At 36.8% G+C, this 24,370-nt stretch overlaps 3 protein-coding genes, 1 non-coding gene and 1 pseudogene across 5 annotated transcripts; 1 reads left to right on the forward strand and 4 right to left on the reverse strand.

Annotated features, from left to right (window-relative positions):
• Nucleotides 1–1,614: 1,614 nt before the first annotated feature.
• LOC133318270 (uncharacterized) lies at nucleotides 1,615–4,023 on the reverse strand. Its single transcript, XM_061520266.1, has 4 exons — nucleotides 3,729–4,023; nucleotides 3,271–3,482; nucleotides 2,467–2,725; nucleotides 1,615–2,179 (listed from the first exon to the last, which is right to left on the reverse strand). Exons 1-4 carry the CDS (start codon nucleotides 3,978–3,980, stop codon nucleotides 1,871–1,873), a joined length of 1,032 nt encoding a protein of 343 aa, XP_061376250.1. The 5' UTR covers nucleotides 3,981–4,023; the 3' UTR covers nucleotides 1,615–1,870.
• Nucleotides 4,024–4,906: 883 nt separating this feature from the next.
• LOC133318281 (uncharacterized) lies at nucleotides 4,907–8,232 on the reverse strand. Of its 2 annotated transcripts, none has more exons than XM_061520277.1 (5): nucleotides 7,980–8,232; nucleotides 6,482–6,735; nucleotides 5,985–6,196; nucleotides 5,639–5,897; nucleotides 4,907–5,376 (listed from the first exon to the last, which is right to left on the reverse strand). In XM_061520277.1, exons 2-5 carry the CDS (start codon nucleotides 6,731–6,733, stop codon nucleotides 5,086–5,088), a joined length of 1,014 nt encoding a protein of 337 aa, XP_061376261.1. In that variant the 5' UTR covers nucleotides 6,734–6,735; nucleotides 7,980–8,232; the 3' UTR covers nucleotides 4,907–5,085. The 2 variants fall into 2 exon arrangements, with proteins under 2 accessions (XP_061376261.1, XP_061376262.1); XM_061520278.1 differs by having other exon boundaries at nucleotides 6,482–6,746.
• Nucleotides 8,233–13,313: 5,081 nt separating this feature from the next.
• Nucleotides 13,314–15,194, reverse strand: LOC133318297 (pentatricopeptide repeat-containing protein At1g08070, chloroplastic-like). The gene has a single exon (XM_061520289.1). The coding sequence runs from the start codon at nucleotides 15,192–15,194 to the stop codon at nucleotides 13,314–13,316; it is 1,881 nt and encodes a 626-aa protein (XP_061376273.1).
• Nucleotides 15,195–18,348: 3,154 nt separating this feature from the next.
• Nucleotides 18,349–21,439, reverse strand: LOC133318298 (uncharacterized; annotated as a pseudogene).
• Nucleotides 21,440–23,774: 2,335 nt separating this feature from the next.
• On the forward strand, nucleotides 23,775–23,881 carry LOC133318316 (small nucleolar RNA R71). Its single transcript, XR_009752457.1, has one exon. It is a non-coding gene; the product is annotated as a small nucleolar RNA R71 (small nucleolar RNA).
• Nucleotides 23,882–24,370: the final 489 nt, after the last annotated feature.

Raw genomic sequence — 24,370 nt, forward strand, 5'->3', positions numbered from 1 at the left:
ACAATGGGCCAATCTTTAATTCGAAAATGAAACAAGCACAAGTCACCAATTCCCAATGACATTCAAATTGGGCCACCCGGACTGTGACAAAATGGGGGACTGGCTTATTTAATTAAAAAAGTTGATAGATTGAACTGCAATTTTTTTTTTTTTTAAATAGAAAATTGAACTGTATTTTGAGAGTTCTAACAAAAATGAAACTGGACATGTAATAAATTGATACGGGCTGCGCCAGCCCAAAAAAAAGTAGCTGATTAGGCTGAAATAATTGAGCTAGTGTAAATAGGTCGAATTGTTTGCCGGGGCCTATTATCTTTGATCTAATTTAAAGAATGGAAAAACTACTCTTATGCTACATGTGATAAATTTATTTCCTACACACTCTTCAATAACTGTGCCACCTTTTTTTTTTTCAGGTGGTGGAGCCCACAAGTTTATCTCCATGACATGAGATAATTTATCTCATTTAACGTGAGATTAATAAAACCCTTTAAAGAATGGAAAATAATTATCTCATGTTGCATGAGATAATTATCTGATGCAACATAGACAAAGTAATGGGGTCTATTATTTTTTTTATTTTTCTTTTTTAAAAGTTGTGGACCTCACTATATTGTTGCATGAGATAATTATATCATGCAACATGAGATAAATAGATCCCACAAAGAATATGCGGCTGCAATATTATTTTTTTGTTGAGTGGCAATATATAATGCATTAATGAGTAAAGGGGAACGATCTGTTTACAAACTTTTTTTATAAATTTTTGCAAATTATACTATGTACTCTCGGGAGAACATAGTGTAACCTAGTGTTCTTCCGGGAGTACATAATGTAGTTTGTAAAAAAAAAGTTTGTAAATATAACCCTTCCCATGAGTAAATATGTTTATTTGTTTTGAAATTTAATTAAACATTTCTCATTTTTCCATTATTTTATTTTTAATTTCCGGCAACACAATCAAGTTGTTAATATTTTGGGTTATGGCTCCATCAACCTAAGGGTTTTATAAGAGTTATGTTGTAGGAAAAGTGATTGTGTAATGTTATAGAGATTCGTTTTGTGTGCCATAATTTTCTTTTTTTCTTTTTTCTTCAAAAAGTGTAGGCCCCACAAAATATTGTGTGTGTAAGAAAGTTTGTTGTGTCATGTTAAATGACAAATGCAAATCCCTTAACTTAAATATACAAAAGAAAAAAGTAGTCATCACTTATAATACAAAGTACAATATGCCATTTTTCAATACCAGATAGATGCCAAACCACACCTAATAAACAAGCCACATTAAGCCTATAATTTAGTTTGTATTAGGTTAATAAACCAAGTCACGGTTGAAATATTTTACACAAACTTAACCATTTTAGATTAAAGTCCGACTTGTCCCAACTTATTTACATGAATAGGTTGCGAAATATATATATCTGGCAACCTTGACAGCTTAGGCCAATGAAAAACATTGGAAAGATAGTCATGTTAAATTTTTAATAGAAACTGCATGGAGAATGTAAGAAAATTATAGGTGAAAGTTTCATAATGACAGAGTGCCAATGTCATCATGTTGCTGTTGTTGATTATCACACAAAAGAAACATGTCATTTTGTTTGCAAGGCCACAAGCCAATAACTCAAAACATCTCCGAATGCATTGCGAAGCCAACGATAGAGTGCATTTTATTTTGATACAAAGAGATAAAGTTCATGGATTTTATATTAATACATGTAAGCCATAACTCACAAGCAGTGGTCAGAATGTAGATGATTATTGATTGAGCCCTGTGACTCTATTACTTTCATTACAGCAAACATGCTGCCCCATTGGCACATTTTCATCATGTCTGAGAGAGATGAGACTGTGCTAGGCATAACCAGGCCTATTTGATTGTTGGTTCTTCTCCATGCGAAAGTTCTCTGAAAATAGCTTCACAAAAACATTTTTCATGAATCATTAGATGGCCGCCATCAGGAACTTCATGGTACCGTATCCAAGGTAGTTGCTTGGCAAGGTAACGTTGTAGTTCATATGGTACAAGCTTGTCTTCATGACCCTGCCAAAGGTAGACACACCCCTCATTTTGGGGGAATGGACTTTTTAGCTCCATAGGGTCAAATTCCCAGTTGCCAAAATGCACTATTAGATCTCGGTGTAGGGATTCATATTCACCTTGCTGCCGTATCTCATACTACAATCCCAAAACAAAAAAATTTGTGACAAATTTCTGTTTTTAGCTTGATTTCATTTTTCAATGTTAATAATATTACTATCAATAACATGGGATATGATCCGTTTACAAATTACACTAAGTACGACCGGTTGTACACTGCATGATTAAAGTATGACCGGTCGTACTTAGTGTAGTTTGTAAACAAAAAAATTTGTAAATATAACTTGCTCCCAGTAACATATGGTAAAAAAAATTTGAAATTACTTGCTAAAGCATATAATAAGAATTTGAAATGGAACTTGAACCTCGTTGGGCATAGGCACTTGTGACATTTGCTTTATGGTTTCCACATCCCGTTTGTTAAATAATATCTCCATTACAGAATCATTAGGGAACAACTTCTGTGTCATCCACCAATATAACAGTCCAGGTGCATAGTGTGCAATCCGCAGTTTCCATTGCTCCCTTCTAAGTTGCTTCTCAAATACCTCGTTGGCCAATTTTGGAGGAAAAGAAGGCCACCAGTAATTGATCACTGGAACTACTAGTGTGACACCAGATAACCTGTAACCAAAGCTCTAAACAAGTTTGATTTGAAATAATAAAATATAGAGTTTAATGTTTCTGTTTTTACTATAATTTTTTTTTTCTGTCACACTCATATAAAAGTGAGTCGGTCATACTAATTTTTTCTCTCTGTTAGAGAAGTATATAAAGCATTGATGAACCTTTACTTAAGAGCTTAATCTTTTAGGTTGAATTAGTTCTTTACATGATATCAGAGCCTCGGTGTCACAGGTTTGATTCTCTCCGCCCCCATTTTCTCTTGTGGAATTTCTTAGCACAGGCCGTGCATTATCTACCATTCATGTCCAGTGGACTCTCTTGTGAGAAGACATGTTAAAGAAATATATAAACCGTTGATGGACCTTCACTTAACAGCTTTTGGGTTGAATTGATTTTTTACATTCTTTTTTTTTTTTTTTACAATGGAACTCACTCACTTTTATATGAACGTGGCAGAGAAATTTTATCTAAAATAATAATAAAAACATTTTTCCCTAAAATATAATAAGAACTCAATGAAAATGGAATTTCATATAGAATGCCTGTGTGGTATGTATTTGAGGCAGGCCCAAACTGCGTGAGTTCCAATGGAGAGTCCAATGACATGAAATTTTGGGCCTAGCTGCAACTGGTCAGCAAGTTCTTGGATATCAAATGCTTCACTTTTCACATTGCGTTTTGGGTTAGGTACACTTTCTCCATATCCAGCTCTGTCAAATGTCACAACATACAAACCTAGCTCATCCATTACTTCCTGTAAAACCACCATATCACCTAATTTCATTACAATTATGGACGGATATTATGATGTGGAAAAATTTTCTAAATTTATTTTAAAAAAAATAACGGTATCATCACATTAAATTCTTTGGCTGACTTCCTCTTCCTAAGACAAGTATGTATGCAAACATGATAAGCCATTTAATGAGTAGATTGATATAAGTCATGTTAAAAGTAAAAAAACAGGTGGATGAAGCAATATGTTGTGTAGAGTTCTTACTTGAGAAAGTGGCAAATATAAATCCTTGGAGCTGTCATAGCCATGGACAAGGATGACCTTGTATCTGGAATTTTCTTTAGGCACGCCTTTCTCCCTATAAGCCAAATGTCTACCATCACTGAGTCTAATTCTTGGTGAAGTAACAGGAGGACCTGTTGGTGTCCCGGTAATTTTTGGTGGAGGAGGTTTCGTTCTCTGATATGCATAAATCAGAATGCTTGCTATCAACACAGATGCTGCTACTGTAAGCATAATGGGACTAGACACTAGAGAAACAAGAAGTTGTTTATCTTCACATTACTGACCACTTTTAAAATACACTATCAATTTATAGTGTATAAGTACACTGTTCAATACCTGCCATTCAAACCATTAGACACTTCTGATTGTTAAGATGTGAAAATAAACCATATTTATTTATGGATGGTAGTTGATGACATTATATGGAAATATCTAGGCACCCACTTTTCCATACATATCTCCAGTAAAAATCAAATATCAACGCTAACATGATAACATGTCAGTGAAGAGGAGAGAGAAAAGTAGAGATAGTCACTAGCACGAATAAATGTTTGGTACTACTGTTGTACTAAAGATTCAGTGCATCCCATCAATAAAAATATTACATGTCAGCAATAATTATTTTTTTTCTGTTAAATTTTTTCTCTCTCCTCTGATGTGTAATGCTTCCATTGATGGGATGCACTGAATCTAAGTGCAGCAGTAGCACCAAAGATTTATTTCACTAGCACTATCTTATTAAACACAGGTGTCTCATTTTGAATGGCAGTAGTAATTATCCTGGATGCTCCTGTGGTATTAAAAATGCAGTCGACATTATATAGCCCGAGCATATTTTGTCCACCTCTAATGTGACACATCATGTCGAAAGATTCCCTTATAATCAGGGAGGAGTTATAACACTTTGAACTTCTTTTCTCAACAACCAAAATCAATAAAAAGAAAAGGAGCTCACACCTACTTTTTTAGCTCACATTCGTTCTTATCTATGACCCAAATGAACATAAAGTCATATTTTGAGTTTTCCTCTTATCCTTTCCCTCTATCCTCATTAAGTTGATAAGAGTCGATGGGTGTCCGTATTCGTTTACATAGAAATGATAACTGCAATATGTGTTTATATATGTTGGAATGGTATAAAATTTATGATGTGAAAATAGTATTTATTTTCTAAAAGCAAAACCATCATCGTCGTGGTATACAACTCTTACATTAAATATATTTAAAAATATACTGCAACTTCTTACAAAATTTACTTGCAATCTCATTGACTTACAACACAGGACTATATAGACCAATGATGGTTTACTCCACACACTACATCTCATTAAAGATCTTATGAGAGTAGAAGTGCTCTAATAATTGATTCACAGTGATTTTTCTTTCTGATAAATAGATGCCCTCCATCAGCAATCTCGTGATAATGAATCCAGGGTAGTTTGTGTGAGATGTAACGGTTCACCGTATAGGGAATGATCCTATCTTCAAAGCCTTGCCAAATGTGGACAGAACCATCATTGTTAGGGAATGGATTTGTTATGTCTGTTGGGCCAAATTCCCACTTTCCAAAACCAACCATCATGTCTCGGTGTAATGATTCATATTCACCTTGCTGAGCTATCTTCTCCTAAACGTTAAAACAAATAGTATTATTAATAACAACAAATCGATACTCTCATATCTTTTTTTAACTTAACCATGTCACGTGGAATATCTCAGTCATTCATTCATAGATCACAGGTTATAATTTCAATGAAAAAAACTGTTGATATGTGAATGAATAACTAAAATCAAGACATACAGTTTCCAAGAACTACCAAAACAAGAGCATTTCATGTGTAATCTTAACTGTTTTCCTCTTTAAATATAAATGACAAATATATAGCTACCTGGCCAGTGTTTGGTGCGTCTGACAAGCTCTTCATGATCTCTATATCATCATGAGACATTCCAATACTTGTCATGGTTAATGTAGGGAACCATTTTTGAGTCATCCACCAATAGAATAACCAAGGGGCGTAATGTGCAACTCGAAATGTCCATTGGTCTGACAGAGGTAGCATCCGAAGGGCCTCTGTTGATAGATTAGCTGGAAAAGAAGGCCACCAATAGCTTATAAATGGAACCACCAAAGCTGCTCCTGATAATCTGCAAAAGGATGTTGTATATATAATTAAGAGCAACAATAGAAAACATTGAAACCAAAATGAAGCTACAAGTCAGCAATTAACATGCCTATGTGGAATGTATTTTAGGCAGCTCCAAACAGAGTAACCTCCCAATGATATTCCAATGATATAAAATTTATTCCCTATATTCACTTTATCAGCTAGTTCTTCAATATCATATGCTTCACTCTTTACTGAACGTGATGGATTTGGATCACTTTCACCATAACCTGCTCTGTCGAAGTGGAGGAAATATATCCCAAGATCTTCAATAAGTTCCTACATATAAACAAATCCAATTTTTTATTTTCTTTTCCATTTCTTGGCAAGAATTACTAATGGTATATAGTTAAAGGGTTTTGATTTTCTCATGTTGCATGAGAGTTCTCATGTTATGACTCAACTAGTGGTGGATCCCACATTTATTAAAAAAAAAAAAAGCTTTGCACGCAAATCAAATGGTCACCACATGAGAATTGAATTCTCATGCAACACGAGAAAATGTTTTCCCATAGTTAAATCAGACAGGAAACTAAAAGAAAGGAAAGAAGAACAAGTTCATACTTGAGAGACTGGCAAAATTGCATCTTTGGAACTGCCATATCCATGAATGACAATGATCTTGTACCTAGCTTCTTCCTTAGGAACACCATACTCACGGTAGGCCAAATGCCTGCCATCACTGAGTTTAACTCTAGGTGATGTTACTGGTGGACCACCTACTGATCCACATATTTTAGGAGGAGGGGGCTTTAAGGTTTTATAAACCCAACCTATGAGAATCACCATCATTGCCACTGCTATTGGATTAACCATTGCTGAAAAGAGACTGCACTATCAATATCGTGTCATCAACAAGATAACCATGTAAAAACATTTAAAAGAAGAAATTTTTTTACTGCTTTTTTGTATTAACACAATCAATCTGAAAGTCAAGAACGTTTGCCACTTTACTAATTTAAATTTTAAACAATGAATGACAGAAGAAAAATACATCAACCAGAGTATATATTTCATCTACAGTAGATGGACATAAAAGTACTACATTCTCAATCATTCATTGCTTCAACAACTGAAATTATTAATGAAAATAAGTTTTTGAGATATATAAAATCATTAATGTAGCCTCATCCAATAGCTTAATCTTTTGAGTTGAATTGGTTCTTTACATAGTATCAGAGCCCTCAGTGTAACGAGTTCGATCTTCACAGTCCCCACTTTCTTTCTAGTGAAATTTCTTTCTTCGCACAGGTAGGTAGGTGGACATGTACATCGTCCATCCTTCAAGTCCAGTGGACTCTTGTGTGAGAGGGCGTGTTAGATATATAAAATCATTAATATAACCTCACCCAACTACTTAAGTTTTTGGGTTGAATTGGTTCCTTACCAAACTTTTATTCGATTATTTATAAGACTATCAAACTGCTTTCGGAGCAACCTCTGAAAATGAATTTTTATTCCAATCAAAAAACATGGACAACGGAAATTATTAGGAAGAACATGTGTAACAAATTTGGATTCTTCGGTTCAGATATCAACCATATCAAGAAATTCATACATGAACAAACCATAAGTGGTTCTTTCTTTCTTTTGTGCAGACAATTTTGGAAAATGAAATTTAATACTCCGAAGTCCTAAAAAGGTTGAGCTAATATCGTAATGTAATCTATGATTTAAGTTGAAATGAGCTCCCACCTGGGGAAATTTCAAGTGACTTAAAATTTGATGTGAACATAAACACAAACTCAACCTCTCTCATTCATATAAAGCACCAATTGAACCGGAAAGTTTAAGTTGTTAATTAAAGATGATATTAATAATTTTATATTTTATATTTGTAACAAAATCACTCACGCACATGCCCCTTTTTAAGGATCTAAGCTTTTATTTTATTGGAAAAGGGTGGTGAGATAGAACATGACCGCTTGATGAGTGAGACTCTATAATTATATAAAACCAAAACTCAACCCAAAGACATAACATAACCAACTAGTAAAGAGTACATTAATAACTTCATATAATATATTTGTTAATTTCAGAACTATAAACAATGAGAGTATACCTTTATTGCCGAAGCTATGAAACTGCAACCGCGAATAAAAGCCAAACCACCTTTTGGGATACAGAAAGAGATAGAATGAGAGGTTGAGACGATAAGAAGAAGAAGAAGAAGACAAAGTAAGAGAGAGAGAGAGAGAGGACTGAGAAGTGAAGGACTGAACCACAGAACAAGGGAGCCACAAAACGTGGAACAAGGACAAAGTAAGGGCAATCAGTGTGCTTACTATTAAAGGAAAACTCGGTGGATGTTACGTTGTGTGCTGCACCATAACCGAAGAGGCCAAAGTAAATTACATAGTCCCTCCTAGACAAATATTAAACAACTTTGGGATACACCACCTCAAAAGCTAGTTTAAAGGGTAGGAGTGCTCAAGACCTTATAAACTCCACATTAGTTGCACATACAACCAATGTGCTCAACAACAAATTTTTTATACAGAGTTACATGGAAAAAGAAAAATCCTGTTTGCACCCGTAACCTTCAGTTTTCTAGAGCCTTTGTTGTGATACAAAATTTGATGATTCAATCAATTACATTTTCTTCGTCAAATCCACGAAAACTAAACAGAATGGAAAAGTTACATTCTATCAAACCCATTTTTTTCATTCACCCGAACTCCAATTATTAAAGGTTAGGCACATTAAAATGAATTACCAAAATAATATTAAGAAAATAAAATAAAATGCCAGCCAGACGGTCAACAATTTTTTTCAGTTTACTAATATTATTTTGGGTTTTATAAAAGTTATGGTGTAGGAAAAATGATTGTGTTATGTTATCGAGATTCGTTTTACGTGCCGAGAATTTTTTTTTTTGTTTAAAAAAATGTGGAACCCATAAAATGTTGCGTGTGTAGAAAACTTTTTCTTGTTATGTTAAATGATGAATGTAAATCCTTATTATTTTACCTGTTATCTTGGAGTTGGTTCAAGTAATATATATTTAATTTAACTTAAGTAAGGTCTTGATTTCAAGATTTGTCGGAAGAGTTTTTATTTTTGAAAATGAGATTTTTCGAAAGAGTTAGTTACTACAATATAAATGTTCCGATTCAAACATCAAACATCATTGTCTCTTGCGTAAGATATTTATGGTTTATTAAATAAAATATAAATATAATTTTAGTACTAAAAAAAGACTATAAAAAATTATCTAAAATAATGTCTACCAAACATGTTAGAAGCTTGAAGATTTTCATTCTTTATAATTTATCAGGCGACAAGCGTGCCACGTGCCGACCAACGAACCTCATCTCAAAATATTTTAATAGAAATGTGTCTGAAAGCAGATCAAAGCGGCAGCGGCGGAATTACCAAATGAAAAGTGAAGTTCAATATAAATTTTCACAAATCATGGTTAATAACTAATATTTATACGAACCAAACTCAAACGTATCAAATTGGGAAACTTAATATAAACTAGTGTAAAATAATGAAGGATGAAAACCCACCTGCAGCAAGTAAAGGAGTCCCAGCAACTGTTGTTGATAATATGAACCTTAACCTCAAACAAGTGCTGTTTCTTCTCTTTCAAATAGCTTACGCACTACCAAAATGTCACTCACATACAGAGGTAATATCCATATGATATCTGAGCATGATTGTCACTTACAAAGCTCAAACTACAAATTAGCCTCTCTTTTTTTTTTTTTTTCTAACAAAAAATATGATCATCATTTTCGTCTCTTATAAAAAAAATTAATTTTTAGTTCTTCTACAATACCAAGTCTTTGAATACATGATCTCTCATAAATTCAATGAAGACCAAATTTAATCCATCAAAAATGACTAAAATAGATATTTTTTTTATAAGAAATAAAAATAAGGAGTGTATTTTTTTTGTTAGGGATCTAAAAAGATTTTATTCATTATTCAATTATTTGGTCGAGTTATATTTAAAGTGCTGAGTTGGCATTAATATTTAATGAGTTGTCATCTTGTGATTGGTTGTGTGTAAAGGTGAGTTGTTGAGTTTGTCCCCGTCCAAAAATTTATCGTAAACATCTGCCTTACTTTCAGTGAACGACCGAACCAGTAAGAAGGAATGTAATTTGTCGCGTAGCTAAAGAAAGGATGGTAAATTTGTAAGCTAATTAAATCAAGACAGTGGTCCATTCAATAATTTTGCAGAACAATAAATCTTAGCAATATTATGCATTTAATTTTCCCAACTACCAATAATTTGATTAGTATTCCTGTAAGTGCCTCCGTCGAACAGTGATCAAAGGTCATTTTTTGCTAAATTTTCTAGGCAAATGTCAGGCAAATATTATTTATTATCAGACTGCCACGTGTCATAGTTCGTTATTACTGGTAGCGAATTTCGTGGCCAATGATTTTATAACACGTGTCCATATTGCAGACAAATTCACTTCCAGTGATACCGAATTATGACACGTTAGTTTTTTTTCTGCAAAAGTGTGTCACGTGTCATAAAATTATTGACGAACGTAATTTGCTACCAGTCGTAGCGAATTCCGCCTCTGGTAAAAAGTGTTCGCATGGTATTTATATAAAAATTTTGTCAAAAAATGATATTTTGGTCACGGTTTCACGTCGTCCATTCCTTTTTTCTTCAAAAAGAAAGAAAAATAACGCTAAAATAAGCTCCTTATTCTCACACGGAGTTACAGTTTAACCTATACATATGGGAACAGTGACCAAAATACCACTGTTCACTGACTTTTTTACCTAAATGACACGCGAACAGTGTTTTTTCTCAATATGCCACGCGAGCAAGTTCGCTACAGTGCTCAGCGAACTTGGTAGCCAATGATTTCGTTACACGTGGCACATTTTCGCAGAAAAAGTTGACTACCACGTGTCCAAGTTCGCTACGACTGGTAGCGAACTTGGAAGCCAATGATTTCGTGACACGTGGCACACTTTTGTAGGAAAAGCTGACTGGACGAAGTTCGCTACCAGGCAGTGTTGTAAAACCCGGCCCGACCCGGAACCCGGTGACCTTGTCATCGGACTGGTCCGGGTCAAGCATTGGACCGGTCATGCATCGACCCGGTCAAACCCAGTCAAAACCCGGACAAAATCGGCCAAACCCGGTGACCCAGCGACCCGGTCGGGTCATGCATTTAAAAATAAAATAAAAAACCAAAATTGTTTTTGTCAAAAAAAATGTAGAACTCATTTTAATTTTTTTTTGTAATCTTATTTGCTAGTATACTCTTCTACAACGACCTCAAATTTCAGCTTCCAACACTGAAGCAATTTATGGAATAATAAATTAAGAGATTGTGACATATGTCATTTTTAATGTAGTAGAATTTGAAAAATATGAGTTCAATGTCATTAAGAGGTATGTTTAGGAGGATTTTGAGTTGCAATTTAAATTGACAGAGCAATAGCATGTATTTTTATTTATTTATGCTTCATGTTTTTTAGCTTATTTAATGAATCTTGTTTAATTCATTTTAAATATGAATATAATTGAATTTATATGTTCATAATTATATATATTTTTATATATCTATATATATCCGGGTCAATCGGTCCGACCAGTGACCCACTGGTCCGACCAATGACCCGATGACCCAGTACCTCGACCGGGTCGATGCCCGGGCCGGGTTTAATAACACTGCTCCCAGGGATAGCGAACTTGGTGTGCTAGGTGGCACAATCTGATGCCCGATCAATATTAATGTTTCAATCACAATAAAAAAACAGAAAAAGAAGGAAAATGACAATTAATTGTATTAATGGATTAATCACAATTAATGTACCAATCACCAATCACAATTAATATATCAATCACCAATTACAATTAATTTTGATCACAATTAATGTACCAATCACCAATTACAATTCATGTGTAAATCACAATTAATTTTGATTGGTACATTAATTGTTTGTGATATCATTGTTACAAATTCAAACGATGTTTGTGAGAGATAAAATATGTCAAATGAGGTGTCATTGGGTAGATCTCGAAAAGTTATATGAAATAAAATAAAAAATATCTGATTTGGATATCCGAATCAAAAGTTATGGCCCTTCGAAGTGATTGGTGATTGGTACATTAATTGTGATTGATACAATCAAAAGTTAATCCTATTTGTACGCTAATTGTGATTGACACATTAATTGTGAATGCTAATTGGCACATTAATTTTGATTGGCACATTAATTAAATTGCCATTTTTTTTCATTTTCTGTGTTTTATTGTGCCACGTGGCACCTTGTTCGCTTGGACCTTCAGCAAGCTTGGTGCATGTCAGACACGTGGCACACCTAGTTCGCTGCATGTGGTAGCGAACTTCTCGAATGTGTCAGCATTTATTGCAACATAGTTCGCTACTTCAGGTAGCAAACTTGTGCACCACCAGGAACGTGACACATCACCAATCAGAGTTCGCTTATTTGCCCAGCGAACTACCCATGTGGCAGTTTGAGAAATAACACTGTTGGCGTGACATATAGGTAAAAAAAATTGAGAACAATGACAAAATGGTCACTGTTCCATACATATGCATGTTTGAAGTGCTTTTACTTTTTCAAAATTATCTACTCATTTGGACATACTTCAACGAGTAAACTTTTAAATTATTCTTCTAATATTATAGTGTTATCGTATTAGTTTCCTAAAAAATATTTGTTATTAAATTAGTCTCTTAAAATACAAAAAAATTAATAAATTCGTTCTTTTGTAACACTACTTTCATTTCTGTATTAAGACAAATACGTGATATTTTAAATTTTTAACAATTAATTTAATTGCATATATTTTTAAAACAATAGAATGACAATATGATATTTAAAAGACCAACTTAAATGTTTGATGGCATAGACAGAACTAGTCTCGTCCATGGAAAGATTGCGAAAGATTTGAAGTTTGGGGGAGTGAGGAACAGACATATCACATTTAAATTAAGCTCTGTCACTAGTTGATTTGCTGACATATTGACTAGTGAACGCAAACTTTCATGCGTTAAGGTCTCATCCTTGGATTTTATTTTAGATAAGATGTTAGTGGAATGCTTAACCACTCCCAATTTATAATAAGAGAAAAGTTTTTGTGCTCTAGGAGCACAAAAATTCAGTGGTTCCTTTGTATTTATGTGGGATATAAATGAAAATATATTCTTTTACGGTATATACTTTTCTCTTATAATAAATGCTTAAAACGGTATATACTCTTTTACGGCGTGACTTCGTAGTTGGTACTCGAAAATTACATAACCATCCTGTTAAATGTGTCAACTGAACCCAAACAAATGCAAGCTCTAGTCGACCATTTTTGGTCCTTGTCAAGACATCATTATGGTACATGGTATTTTCCTAGGTAATAATGAACTCATCATGATACCACAACATGGCAAAGTTACCAATGATTTCTGCAGGAACAGCAACCCTTATCAAAATGATGAAAACGGTTTTGATCTCTGACAATAATTCGCCGGTTGTAGATTTTTGAAACCATCTGCATGAATGTGTGACAATCACAACAAATTCTTAAATTTTTCACTATATGAATGGGAATGCCTTGTGGGATAGTCGACAGTCCAAAGGCAAGAGCCATCTTCTCACTATGAAGAGTTAGATGGCTCTCTTTTTCATGGTCTTCAATATCTAGAAAAACTTGATTGAGATCAGGTTCATATCCCTCCGACTTCAACTTAGACACAACCTCCTCTAACTTGGACAGAACGTGTTGGTTGTACCCCACATCCATGACCTTCCCCACGAGGAATTCGTGGACTATACCATCCACGAGAATGGAGCTACATCCAGGAACTTTTCTTACTCCCCTTTTTTTCATCAATGATCTAAATTTAGTCACGTCATCCCACCTTCCTGCTTTGGCATAGATATTTGAGAGAAGAACATAACAACTTGAATCTTCTGGTGCCAATTCTATAGCTCGCAATGCAGCATTGTGCCCCATTACAACGTTATTGTGCTTCATGCTGGCACTAAGAATGGCCTTCCAAATTAAAACATCAGGCTCCAAAGGCATATCATGTATAACCCCAAGTGCCTCTTCTAAGCGACCTGCTCTGCCAAGAAGGTCAATAATGCATCCATAGTGCTGAATTTTAGGAGCTATCTTGTACTTTACCTGCATAGTTTCAAAATAAAATTGACCCTCATCCATAAGGCCTCCATGGTTGCAAGCACTTAATAGCCCTAAGAAAGTGATATCATCTGGCTTAAGTTCTGCCCTTTCCAAGTCCAGGAAAACCTTGATAGCTTCATGACCCAGTCCATGTAAACCAAGTCCAGAGATCATGGAATTCCAATCGCCAACATTTCGCCGGTGACAAATGCTTCTAAATACGTTGTAGGCATTATCTATTTGGCCACATTTTGCATACATGTTTATGAGTGCTGATCCAATGAAACTACAACTTCGTTCTATCTTATTATTATATATGTAAGTGTGTAACCATTTTCCTTCCTCAACAAAACCCAGGTTAGCAATGGCTGAAAGGACACTAACAATAGCAGGGGCATCCGGTCTAACCCCTAAACTCAACATTTCTCTGAACAAATCTAACCCTTTCCCTGGGCGATGATTAAGAACAAAAGCTGAAATCATACTAGTCCAAGTAACCACATCCTTGACACTCATGGACATAAAAACCTCCTCAGCAAGCTCGCACTTCCCATGCTTCCCATACCCATCAATCATGGCATTACACGAAACCACGTCCCTTTGAGGCATTTCCTCAAAAGCCTCACGTGCCATCTCAATCTCACCGGCCCTCAAGTAACCAGTAATTAAGGAGTTCCAAGAGATCAAGTCTCTCACAGGCATTTTATCAAACACCGATCTTGCAAGCACAATCTCACCAACCTCCAACCACATTCGAACCACGGAGTTGGAGACAAACGGGTCGCGCCACAAATGGGTTTTCAAGACGAAACCCATAATTTGCTTCCCCTCCTCGAATGCACACGATCTGCCACAAGCTCTGAGAGCAGAGGGAACAGACAACTCGATTCCCCGCAGGTCTTGGAAGCAAGAGAGCAAGTGGGTATAAACGGAAACGGCTTCGTAGGGATTACAACTCCGAGAAAAAGCGTTGATGAGTTTGGCGACACAGAATGCGTGAGTGACGAGGTTTGTTTTGATGATGTGGGCGTGAATTTGACGCACTTGTGACAATGTTGAACATTTCGCTAATAACAATAACGTTGTTGTTGGGTTTGCCCCAACTGTAGTAACTGAAAGTGGAACCGAAACACTGCTTGATGTCATGCTAACAAGAAAAAACCTTGTCGCTGCTACTCCAACCGTCGTTCGTTACTATATGCTTAAAACTTAAAAGGGCCTCTTTTGGGCCTTTCACTCACACTCGGTCTTTTTTGGCAGGTCCGATTGAACAGAAAAATTATCTTTAAGATTTTTAACCCAGCCCTACAACTTTCAGAGTGAAAATAAAGGGATATAATAGATTATGATTTTAAAAGATTATTTTAAAATAATTTTATTTATCGTTTTTAAAAGATAATCTAGAATTATAGTGACTTTAAAAATTTGTTAAAGACTTTTTTTACAATCAAGATTTCATAAGATTGAATTTTAAAGGATTTTAATAGAATTTATAAGACTTAAAAGGGCAATATGGATTTATAAAATTTTAAAAAATCATATGAATTTTTAATAAATATTCAAAATTAAAAGAGTAAAAAAAATAACAAAGAAAAGCAATAATATAGATAAAAAAAGTAAAACCTAATATAACTTTCTCAATCATTAATTTGATGTAACTTGATGTCCTACTAAGCAGCAACTCTCCACATATTTATACTAGCCTTCCACGCAATAGCATCTTCTTGTTCTTGCTCTTTGCTTTGACCAATGGGTTGAAAATTATCTTCTTCATTTTCTATTAGAGCTATGCATATATGATTATAAGATCCATAATTTTTTTATTTATTAAAATAATTCAAAATTTGCATAAAAGTTTAGTGAAATTTCTCAATTTATTTTCATCGATACATTGAACCTTAAATTGCTTTTGGACTTTTGAAAAATAGGTTTTTAGTGATCTAGTGACACAAAAATTGTTTGTAATTGTTTCTTATAGCGAATGAATTTCGTTTATTAATGTATTGTTACGAAACATAGGGTTTATATTATAAAAGTTTCAATCTTTTTTTAAATTGATCTCGTTTTATTGATGTAAAAGGAAAATTGGTCTGGGTTTTTTTTCCTCTATTATTTTTTCACTGTTTTATGTTGTTTTTAATACAAATATTATACTTTTTGTGTCAAAAAAAATTGCGACTATAACTTGAAAAATCATTTTTTAAACTTTCAAATGCTATCAAAAATGGCTAAAAAATTTGATATTTTTGAGATGGGTTAGATTAGAATCTTATTGGGTTGTAGTTTCTTGGTTATTTTGTGATGAAAATCGCTAAAAAATATACTATTTTTGAGCTTTGACGAAACTCCTATGGCGGAATCAGGTTTTGAGCGAGTTGATCTGCCAAAGGAAGAAGCACTGCAATACAGAAATCTCAAGAAATCATAGGGGTTAGGGTAAGATTGTGAGAGAGACATCCTATTTATACTTACACTAAAAAGTCTCGCGAAATCCACACCAATAGAAAATTCACTAAAATCATCATATTTTTTAATACAACGATATTATTTTTCCTTTGTTTAAAATCATGATTGAATATCACTGGATTTGGACAGACTTTAAAATCAGTGTTATTAAACCCAACCCGTGCATCAATCCGGTCGGGGTACTGGGTCATTGATCGAACCGGTTTACCCGGATATATATAACATATATAAATATGAACTTATAAATTTAATTATATTCCCTATATTTAAAATGAGTTAAACAAGGTTCACTTAATATTTAAAATGAGTTAAACAAGGTTCACTTAATAAGCACAAAAATTATCTAATCACACTTTTACAAGTTCATGAAGCACAAATAAATTAAAATGCATGCTATTACTATGTCAAATTAAATTGCAACTCAGAATCCTCATAAGCATACCTCTCAATGACATTGAACTCATAATTTTAAATTCATCTACATTCAAATGATACATGTCATATTCTCTTAATTTATTGTTCCGCAAATTGCTTCAGTATTGGAAGCTGAAATTTGAGATCATTGTAAAAAAGTATACTAGCAAATAAAATTACAAAAAAAAATTAAAATGAGTTCTACATTTTATTTTGACAAATGAAACTATTTTGGTTTTTTTTTTTCATATAAAAATACATGACCCAACCAGGTCACTTATTTTGTCCGGGTTTGGCCGAGTTTTGACTAGGTCCGATGCATGACCGGTGATATGCATGCTGAAACTCAGAATTTGCTCCACAATCAAAGCAATATATCCAACCATGTGATTATATCTACACCACGAATACAATGCAGATGGCCAAAAATCTCCAGTACCCAAGTCCAAGCATAATCATGAGTAAGAGGTCATACCTTGTCTCCAACCATGGTGGAATAGAAAATTAAAAACCCTTAGTGCACAGTGGTGTTGATGGAATCCCAAAGAATTTAACCCCAAACGTGTTCCCTTATTGGTCGACAGTGATAACTTGTGGTTGAGGTTTTGGAATTGGGGTGTGGGTTGTCACCGGCGAAGGAAGTGGTGGTGGTTTAAGAGTGGTATTGTGGTGGTCGATGGTGTAGGTTAATGGAGGTGGTGGCGGTTGGGTTCGAGAGAGAGACAGGGGTTCGAGAGAGAGAGAAAAGGGGACAAGGTGAGTGGGGGAGGAGGGAATTAGGGTTTATTTTTAAAAAAATCTGATTTTAGAGTCCGCGCCCACAGCGTGGATCTCACGCTGTGCGCGCGGACCTTACTGCCTCTTTCCACTTGATGGCGCCATCAGCGTGGGCTTCAACGCTGTTGGCGTGACACTTTCCTGGGATTCCAACACTGATAGCGTGGTTCTCACGCTGGGAGCGTGGAACTCACTGTCTGTTTTTGCTTTATGGCGCTGAGAGCGTCCCAACCACGCTAATGGCATGGTTCCTTCACAAATTTCTCACGCTGTCAGCGTCAAACTCATGCTCTCAGCGTGGTAAGTAATGCCTCTTGTGATTCTGCCACGCTACTAGCGTGAGTCCCACGCTAGTAGCGTGGACTCTCAGACAGATTTTCCCTTTCTATCACTTAGTGCACCGTTTGTTTTTGATTTTTCTGTTTTTCTTCAACTTAAAAATTAAAAAACAAGAAATTAAAACTAAGAAATTGAAAAAAATTCTACTGGGTTGCCTCCCAGCAAGCGTTTGTTTAACGTCACGAGCCTGACTGGAATAATCTAAGCTTCGGGTGAAGCTAAAGAGACAGAAATTTTATCCCGATTCATCTGTTCTCTATGATAGATTTTCAATCTATTCCCATTGACCTTAAAAGGTTTGTCCTCATTTAGGGGAGATTTTAACTGTACCATATGGAAAAACTTTGTTTATAACAAAAGGACCAGTCCAGAGAGATTTGAGCTTACCTGGAAACAACCTCAGTCGAGAGTTGTATAGTAATACCTGTTGTCCTTGCTCGAACTCTTTTTGCTGGATCTTTTTGTCATGCCACTTCTTTGTCTTCTCTTTGTAAATTCTGGCATTCTCATATGCTGCTAATCTGAACTCATCAAGCTCATTCAATTGCATTAATCTCTTATCATTAGCCTTGGATGGTTCAAAATTCAGAAATTTAATGGCCCACATATCTCTATGTTCTGACTCCACAAGAAGATGGCAAGACTTACTGTACACCAGTTGGGAGAGTGACAAACCTATCGGTGTTTTGAAGGCGGTCCTGTATGCCCAGAGTGCATTATCCAACTTCTTGGACCAATCTTTCCTTGAGTTACTGACAGTCTTTTCCAGGATCCTCTTCAGCTCTCTATTTGAAATTTCAACTTGTCCGCTGGTCTAAGGATGGTATGGTGTAGCCACCTTGTGAGTGACACCATACTTTGCAAGCAAACTGTCAAACTGCTTATTGCAGAAGTGTGTGCCTCAATCGCTGATGATTGCACGAGGAACTCCAAAGCGGGTGAAAATGTTCTTCCGTAAGAAAGATACGACCACCTTTGCATCGTTTGTGGGAAAGGCAACTGCTTCTACCCACTTTGACACGTAATCCACTGCAACCAATATGTACTGGTTGGAGTATGACGTAGGGAATGGTCCCATGAAATCAATCACCCAAACATCAAAAAGCTCCACTTCCAATATGCAGTTGAGGGGCATCTCATCTTTACGAGAAATGTTTCCCGTCTGCTGGCACTTGTCACACTTTTCCACGAAGTCTCGTGCATCTTTGAAGATTGTAGGCCAGTAATAGCCACTCTGCAGTACTTTTTGTGCAGTCCGGTTGGCTCCAAAATGACCTCCATAGTCAGATGCATGGCAATGCCACAGAATATCCGGCATCTCAAATTCAGCCACACACCTATGAATAATACCGTCAGCACTTTGAAAATATAAGAATGGATTATCCCAGTGGTACCTCCGTGTATCATGGAGGAATTTCTTTTTCTGCTGCCAAGTAAGATCATCAGGAATCAAACCAGCAGCTTTGTAGTTTGCAAAGTTTGCAAACCATGGATGCATTATTATGGCCATCACTTGCTCATCAGGAAAGGACTCATTGACCTCCATTTCAGGTCCTTCTTGTAATTTCTTGTCCTGAATCCTAGACAAGTGATCAACAACTTTATTCTCCACTCCAGCTTTGTCTTTGATTTCCAAGTCAAACTCTTGAAACAAGAGCATCCACCTCAGCAAAACGTGGCTTTGCATCCTGCTTGGTCATCAAATACTTAATAGCAGCATGGTCAGTAAAAACGATAACTTTAGAACCTATCAAATAAGATCTAAATTTATCTAATGCATAAACTACGACTAACATCTCTTTTTCAGTAGTGGCATAATTAAATTGTGCCTCATTAAAAACCTTGCTAGCATAGTAAATGACATGCAACATTTTATTCTTACGCTGACCAAGTACTGCACCCATGGCATGTGCGCTCGCATCACACATGAGTTCAAACGGAAGACTCCAGTCTAGCACTGTCACGACAAGCGTCGTGGTAAGCTTTTCCTTCAACACATTGAATGCATTAAGGCAAGCTTCATCAAAGAGGAAGTCTTGATCCTTCATCAACAGCTGGCTAAGAGGCTTAGCAATTTTTGAGAAATCTTTGATGAATCTCCAGTAGAAACCTGCATGGCCTAAGAAACTTCGCACACCATTAATATTAACGGGAGGGGGAAGTTTTTCAATTAAAATCAACTTAGCCTTATCCACTTCAATGCCTTTTTTAGAAATCTTATGGCCTAATACAATGCCATCTTGTACCATGAAATGACACTTTTCCCAATTTAAAACCAAGTTAGTTTCTTGACATCTTTTTAAAACTTTAGCTAAATTAACTAAGCATGAATCAAAGCAGGAACCAAAAATAGAAAAATCGTCCATAAAAACCTCTAAATTTTTTTCTACCATGTCAGAAAAGATAGAAAGCATACACCTTTGAAAAGTCGCGGGTGCATTGCAGAGGCCGAATGGAATCCTCCTGTAGGCAAAAACTCCAAATGGGCATGTGAAAGTCGTTTTCTCCTGATCCTCTAGTGCGACTGGAATTTGGTTGTAGCCGGAATAACCATCCAAGAAACAGTAAAAAGCATGACCGGCTAACCTTTTTAGCATTTGATCAATAAAGGGTAGAGGAAAATGATCCTTCCTTGTGGCATCATTTAATCTTCTATAGTCCACGCACATCTTCCAGCATGTAATGGTGCGGGTTGGAATCAACTCATTCTGATCATTCTTCACGACAGTCAATCCTTCTTTCTTCGAAACTGTCTGTACTGGACTCACCCATGCAGTGTCAAAAATTGGGTAAATCATTCCAGCATCCATGAGCTTCATCACTTCCTTGCGGACTACTTCCTTCATTGTTGGGTTTAGTCTCCTCTGAGGTTGTCTCACTGGTTTGACGTTGTCCTCCATTAGAATCTTGTGAGTACAAAAAGAAGGGTTGATCCCCTTCAAGTCAGAAATAGACCATCCAATGGCTGTCTTGTGCTCCTTGAGTATGATGACTGGATATTTCTTTTCATCTCCCAAGAAGACATACTTCAGAGTTTCAGGCAACTCTTTTAATTCCACCGTTGGTGCCAATGTAGCTGAGTCCTCTTCTTTCTTTTCTAACACCTCAAAGATAGTCTCTCGCTCTTCTTGTGGAGCATCTTCCTCTAGATCTACGAGCTCATCTTCAGTCTCCTGATCATCAATATTTACTTCTCTGACTGCTTCCTCAACCACATCAAGTCTGAAGCAGTCACTGGGGTAAGATGAGTTCTTCATAGCTTTAAACACATTCATTGTGATTGTCTCATCGTTCATTCGTAGTCCGAGCTTTCCTTGTTCAACATCAATCATAGCTCGAGCTGTGGCCAAGAATGACCTTCCAAACAGAAGAGGTATTTCACTCTCTTCTTCCATATCCAACACAATAAAATCAGCAGGGAAGATGAACTTGTCAACTTTGACAAGGACATCTTGTAACGCCCGACCACTTGCAAGAATCAATGACTGTCCCCACATACTAACACGAGACTTTTTAGTGTGCTTTGTCCTCACTCGCACACTTCTCGGGAAAACTTCCCAGGAGGTCACCCATCCCAGAATTGCTCCAAGTCAAGCACGCTTAACTGTGGAGTTCTTCCGTTCTAGGCTACCGAAAAGAAGATGCATCTTGTTAGTATAGGTAGTACCAATTAATTCTTATAAGTCATTCTTAACTGTACCGTCCCATACCAGCACAGTCTCTGGAATCCCTCTCTTTCGGGTATTGATTCGATTCATTCATGAACCCCCAAGCTGCAAGATTTGGCATGAGCTGCTCATTATCCGTGCCCTTTCGCACCGGCGATCACTCCCTGCCCTTGTCAGCTCTTGGGATGTTACATGCCCACCAGCTTCCGCCTGGTTCGTCCTCGAACCACACCGTACTGGAAGAGAGGCCCTGCTCTGATACCACTTGTAACGCCTGACAACTTGCAAGAATCAATGACTGTCCCCACATACTAACACGAGACTGTTCAGTTTGCTTTGTCCTCACTCGCACACTTCTCGGGAAAACTTCCCAGGAGGTCACCCATCCCAGAATTGCTCCAAGTCAAGCACGCTTAACTGTGGAGTTCTTCCGTTCTAGGCTACCGAAAAGAAGATGCATCTTGTTAGTATAGGTAGTACCAATTAATTCTTATAAGTCATTCTTAACTGTACCGTCCCATACCAGCACAGTCTCTGGAATCCCTCTCTTTCGGGTATTGATTCGATTCATTCATGAACCCCCAAGCTGCAAGATTTGGCATGAGCTGCTCATTATCCGTGCCCTTTCGCACCGGCGATCACTCCCTGCCCTTGCCAGCTCTTGGGATGTTACACATCTTCTATGACTCCATTAGGTCTCCTTAACGAATGGTCAGCAAGTTGTAAAGAGACCATAGTTGGCTTCAGTTCAGAAATTCCCAATGGCTTGCATATTGACAGCGGCATCAAGTTGATGCTTGCTCCAAGATCACATAATGCCCAACCAACATTGGTGTTGCCTATCGCGATTGGAATGTTGAAACTTCCTGGATCTTGAAGCTTTGGTGGATCTTCTTCTGTATGATGGCACTACACTCTTCAGTAAGTGCTACTGTCTCACAATCCTGCAACTTATGCTTTCTAGACAATAAATCTATCATGAATTTAGCATAGTTAGGTATGTTAGCTAAAGCTCTAATAAAAGGAATAGTAATATGCAACTTTTTAAACATATCTAAAAACCTGGCATATTGTTGCTTCTGTGCTTGCTGCTTGAGCTTCATAGGATAAGGAGGTTTCTCAAAACGAGAAAAATCCATCGGTTGCTTTGGAGCTTCAATAACTTTCTCCTTTGCTTCTTCTTTGTCTTGCCTTGCAGGTTCTTCTTGCTCACTGACAGATGCTTCTTCTTCTTTCTCATGCTGAACCGATTTTGGCTTTTCTCTATGAGTGATTACAATTCCACTCCTAGTCACAATGGACTTGCAGTCTTCCTTTGGATTCACAATTGTATCTCCTGGAAACTGTCCTTGAGCTCTTTCAGCCAACTGCCTAGACAACTGGCCTATTTGACTCTCCAAGTTTCGGATGGAAGCATCCTGGTTCTTGTGGTAGGCTCTAGTCTCATTTATGTGATCATTAGTAGTTTTGGCTAGTTGTATCATCGCTTTCTCCAACTCAGATGGCTCTTTTTGTGGCACAGGAGGAGGTTGCAGATAGTTGTTGGATTTATAATCCAAGTTGCTCCCTTGATTCCTCCTTTGAAAGTTGTTCCCTTGGCCTCCATTCTGATTCCTTTGGTAACTTTGAGTGTTCTGTGGAGGTCCTTGGATCATACCAAATTCCATTGACCTGGAATGGTTCAGCTTTATTGAGTGCATGGCACTCATTAGTATCATGCGGCTCCTTGCAATACTCACAGTGAAATACATCTCCTTTGGATGTTGAGAGTTGCATCTTGTCGAGTTTTGCATTCAAACTGGCCAACTGTTGTGAAATCACCTTTTGCTCAGCTAACGAGGCGTCAATGTTTCCCAGTTGTAAAATTCCCTTCTTGGGCTGAGATGGCTGAACTGGAGGAACTGCCGAAGAAGCATTATCGTTCCGTGCTAGGTAATCAATCAATTCCAGGGTTTCAGCTGCTGTCTTCTTTCCGATGGTTCCAGCGGCTGCACTGTTGACAACCATCCTGGTATCCGGTGTCATCCCATTATAAAAGACTATGACCTTCTTCCTGTCTGGAAAGTCATACTGAGGGCATTTCTTGATCAACTCCTGGAATCGGGTCCAGGCTGCACAAAGAGTCTCTCCCGGCTGCTGAATGAAGTTGGAGATCTCGTTCACCAACTTGTTGTACTTTTCCCGCGAAAAATGCTCAGCAAAGAATTTAGCTGCTAGATCATCCCATGTTCGGATACTGTTACAAGCTTGTCGGTCTAGCCATCTGAGGGATTTTCCGGTCAAAGCAAAGGGAAACAGCCTGAGTCTGATGGCATCGTCAGACACCCCATGATGCTTGGTTGTGTCGCAGATTCTCAGAAATCTGTCCATGAAGTCGTGAGGATCTTCGTAATCCTCTCCGCTGAAAGGGTTCTTCTCCACCAGGTTAATCAGAGACGGGTTGATGTCGAAATTATTGGCCTCTATCTGTGGCCGGACGACACTAGAGTTCGGCCTTGTGAACATAGGAGTCAGAATTGACTCCATCAACTCCGCTGCAGGTGGTGGAGGAGGCGGAGGTTGATTATTAGCTGCCATCACTAATTCTTTGTGCGGCTTTGAACCTGAAGATTCTTCTTGGTTTCTTTGCTTGGCTTGCTTCCGATTTTTCTTTGCAGT

This window comes from Gastrolobium bilobum, unplaced genomic scaffold (genome assembly GCF_033153095.1).
Source record: "Gastrolobium bilobum isolate Gb01-03AN ecotype WA unplaced genomic scaffold, APGP_CSIRO_Gbil_v1 utg11607, whole genome shotgun sequence".
Classification (NCBI taxonomy): domain Eukaryota; kingdom Viridiplantae; phylum Streptophyta; class Magnoliopsida; order Fabales; family Fabaceae; genus Gastrolobium; species Gastrolobium bilobum.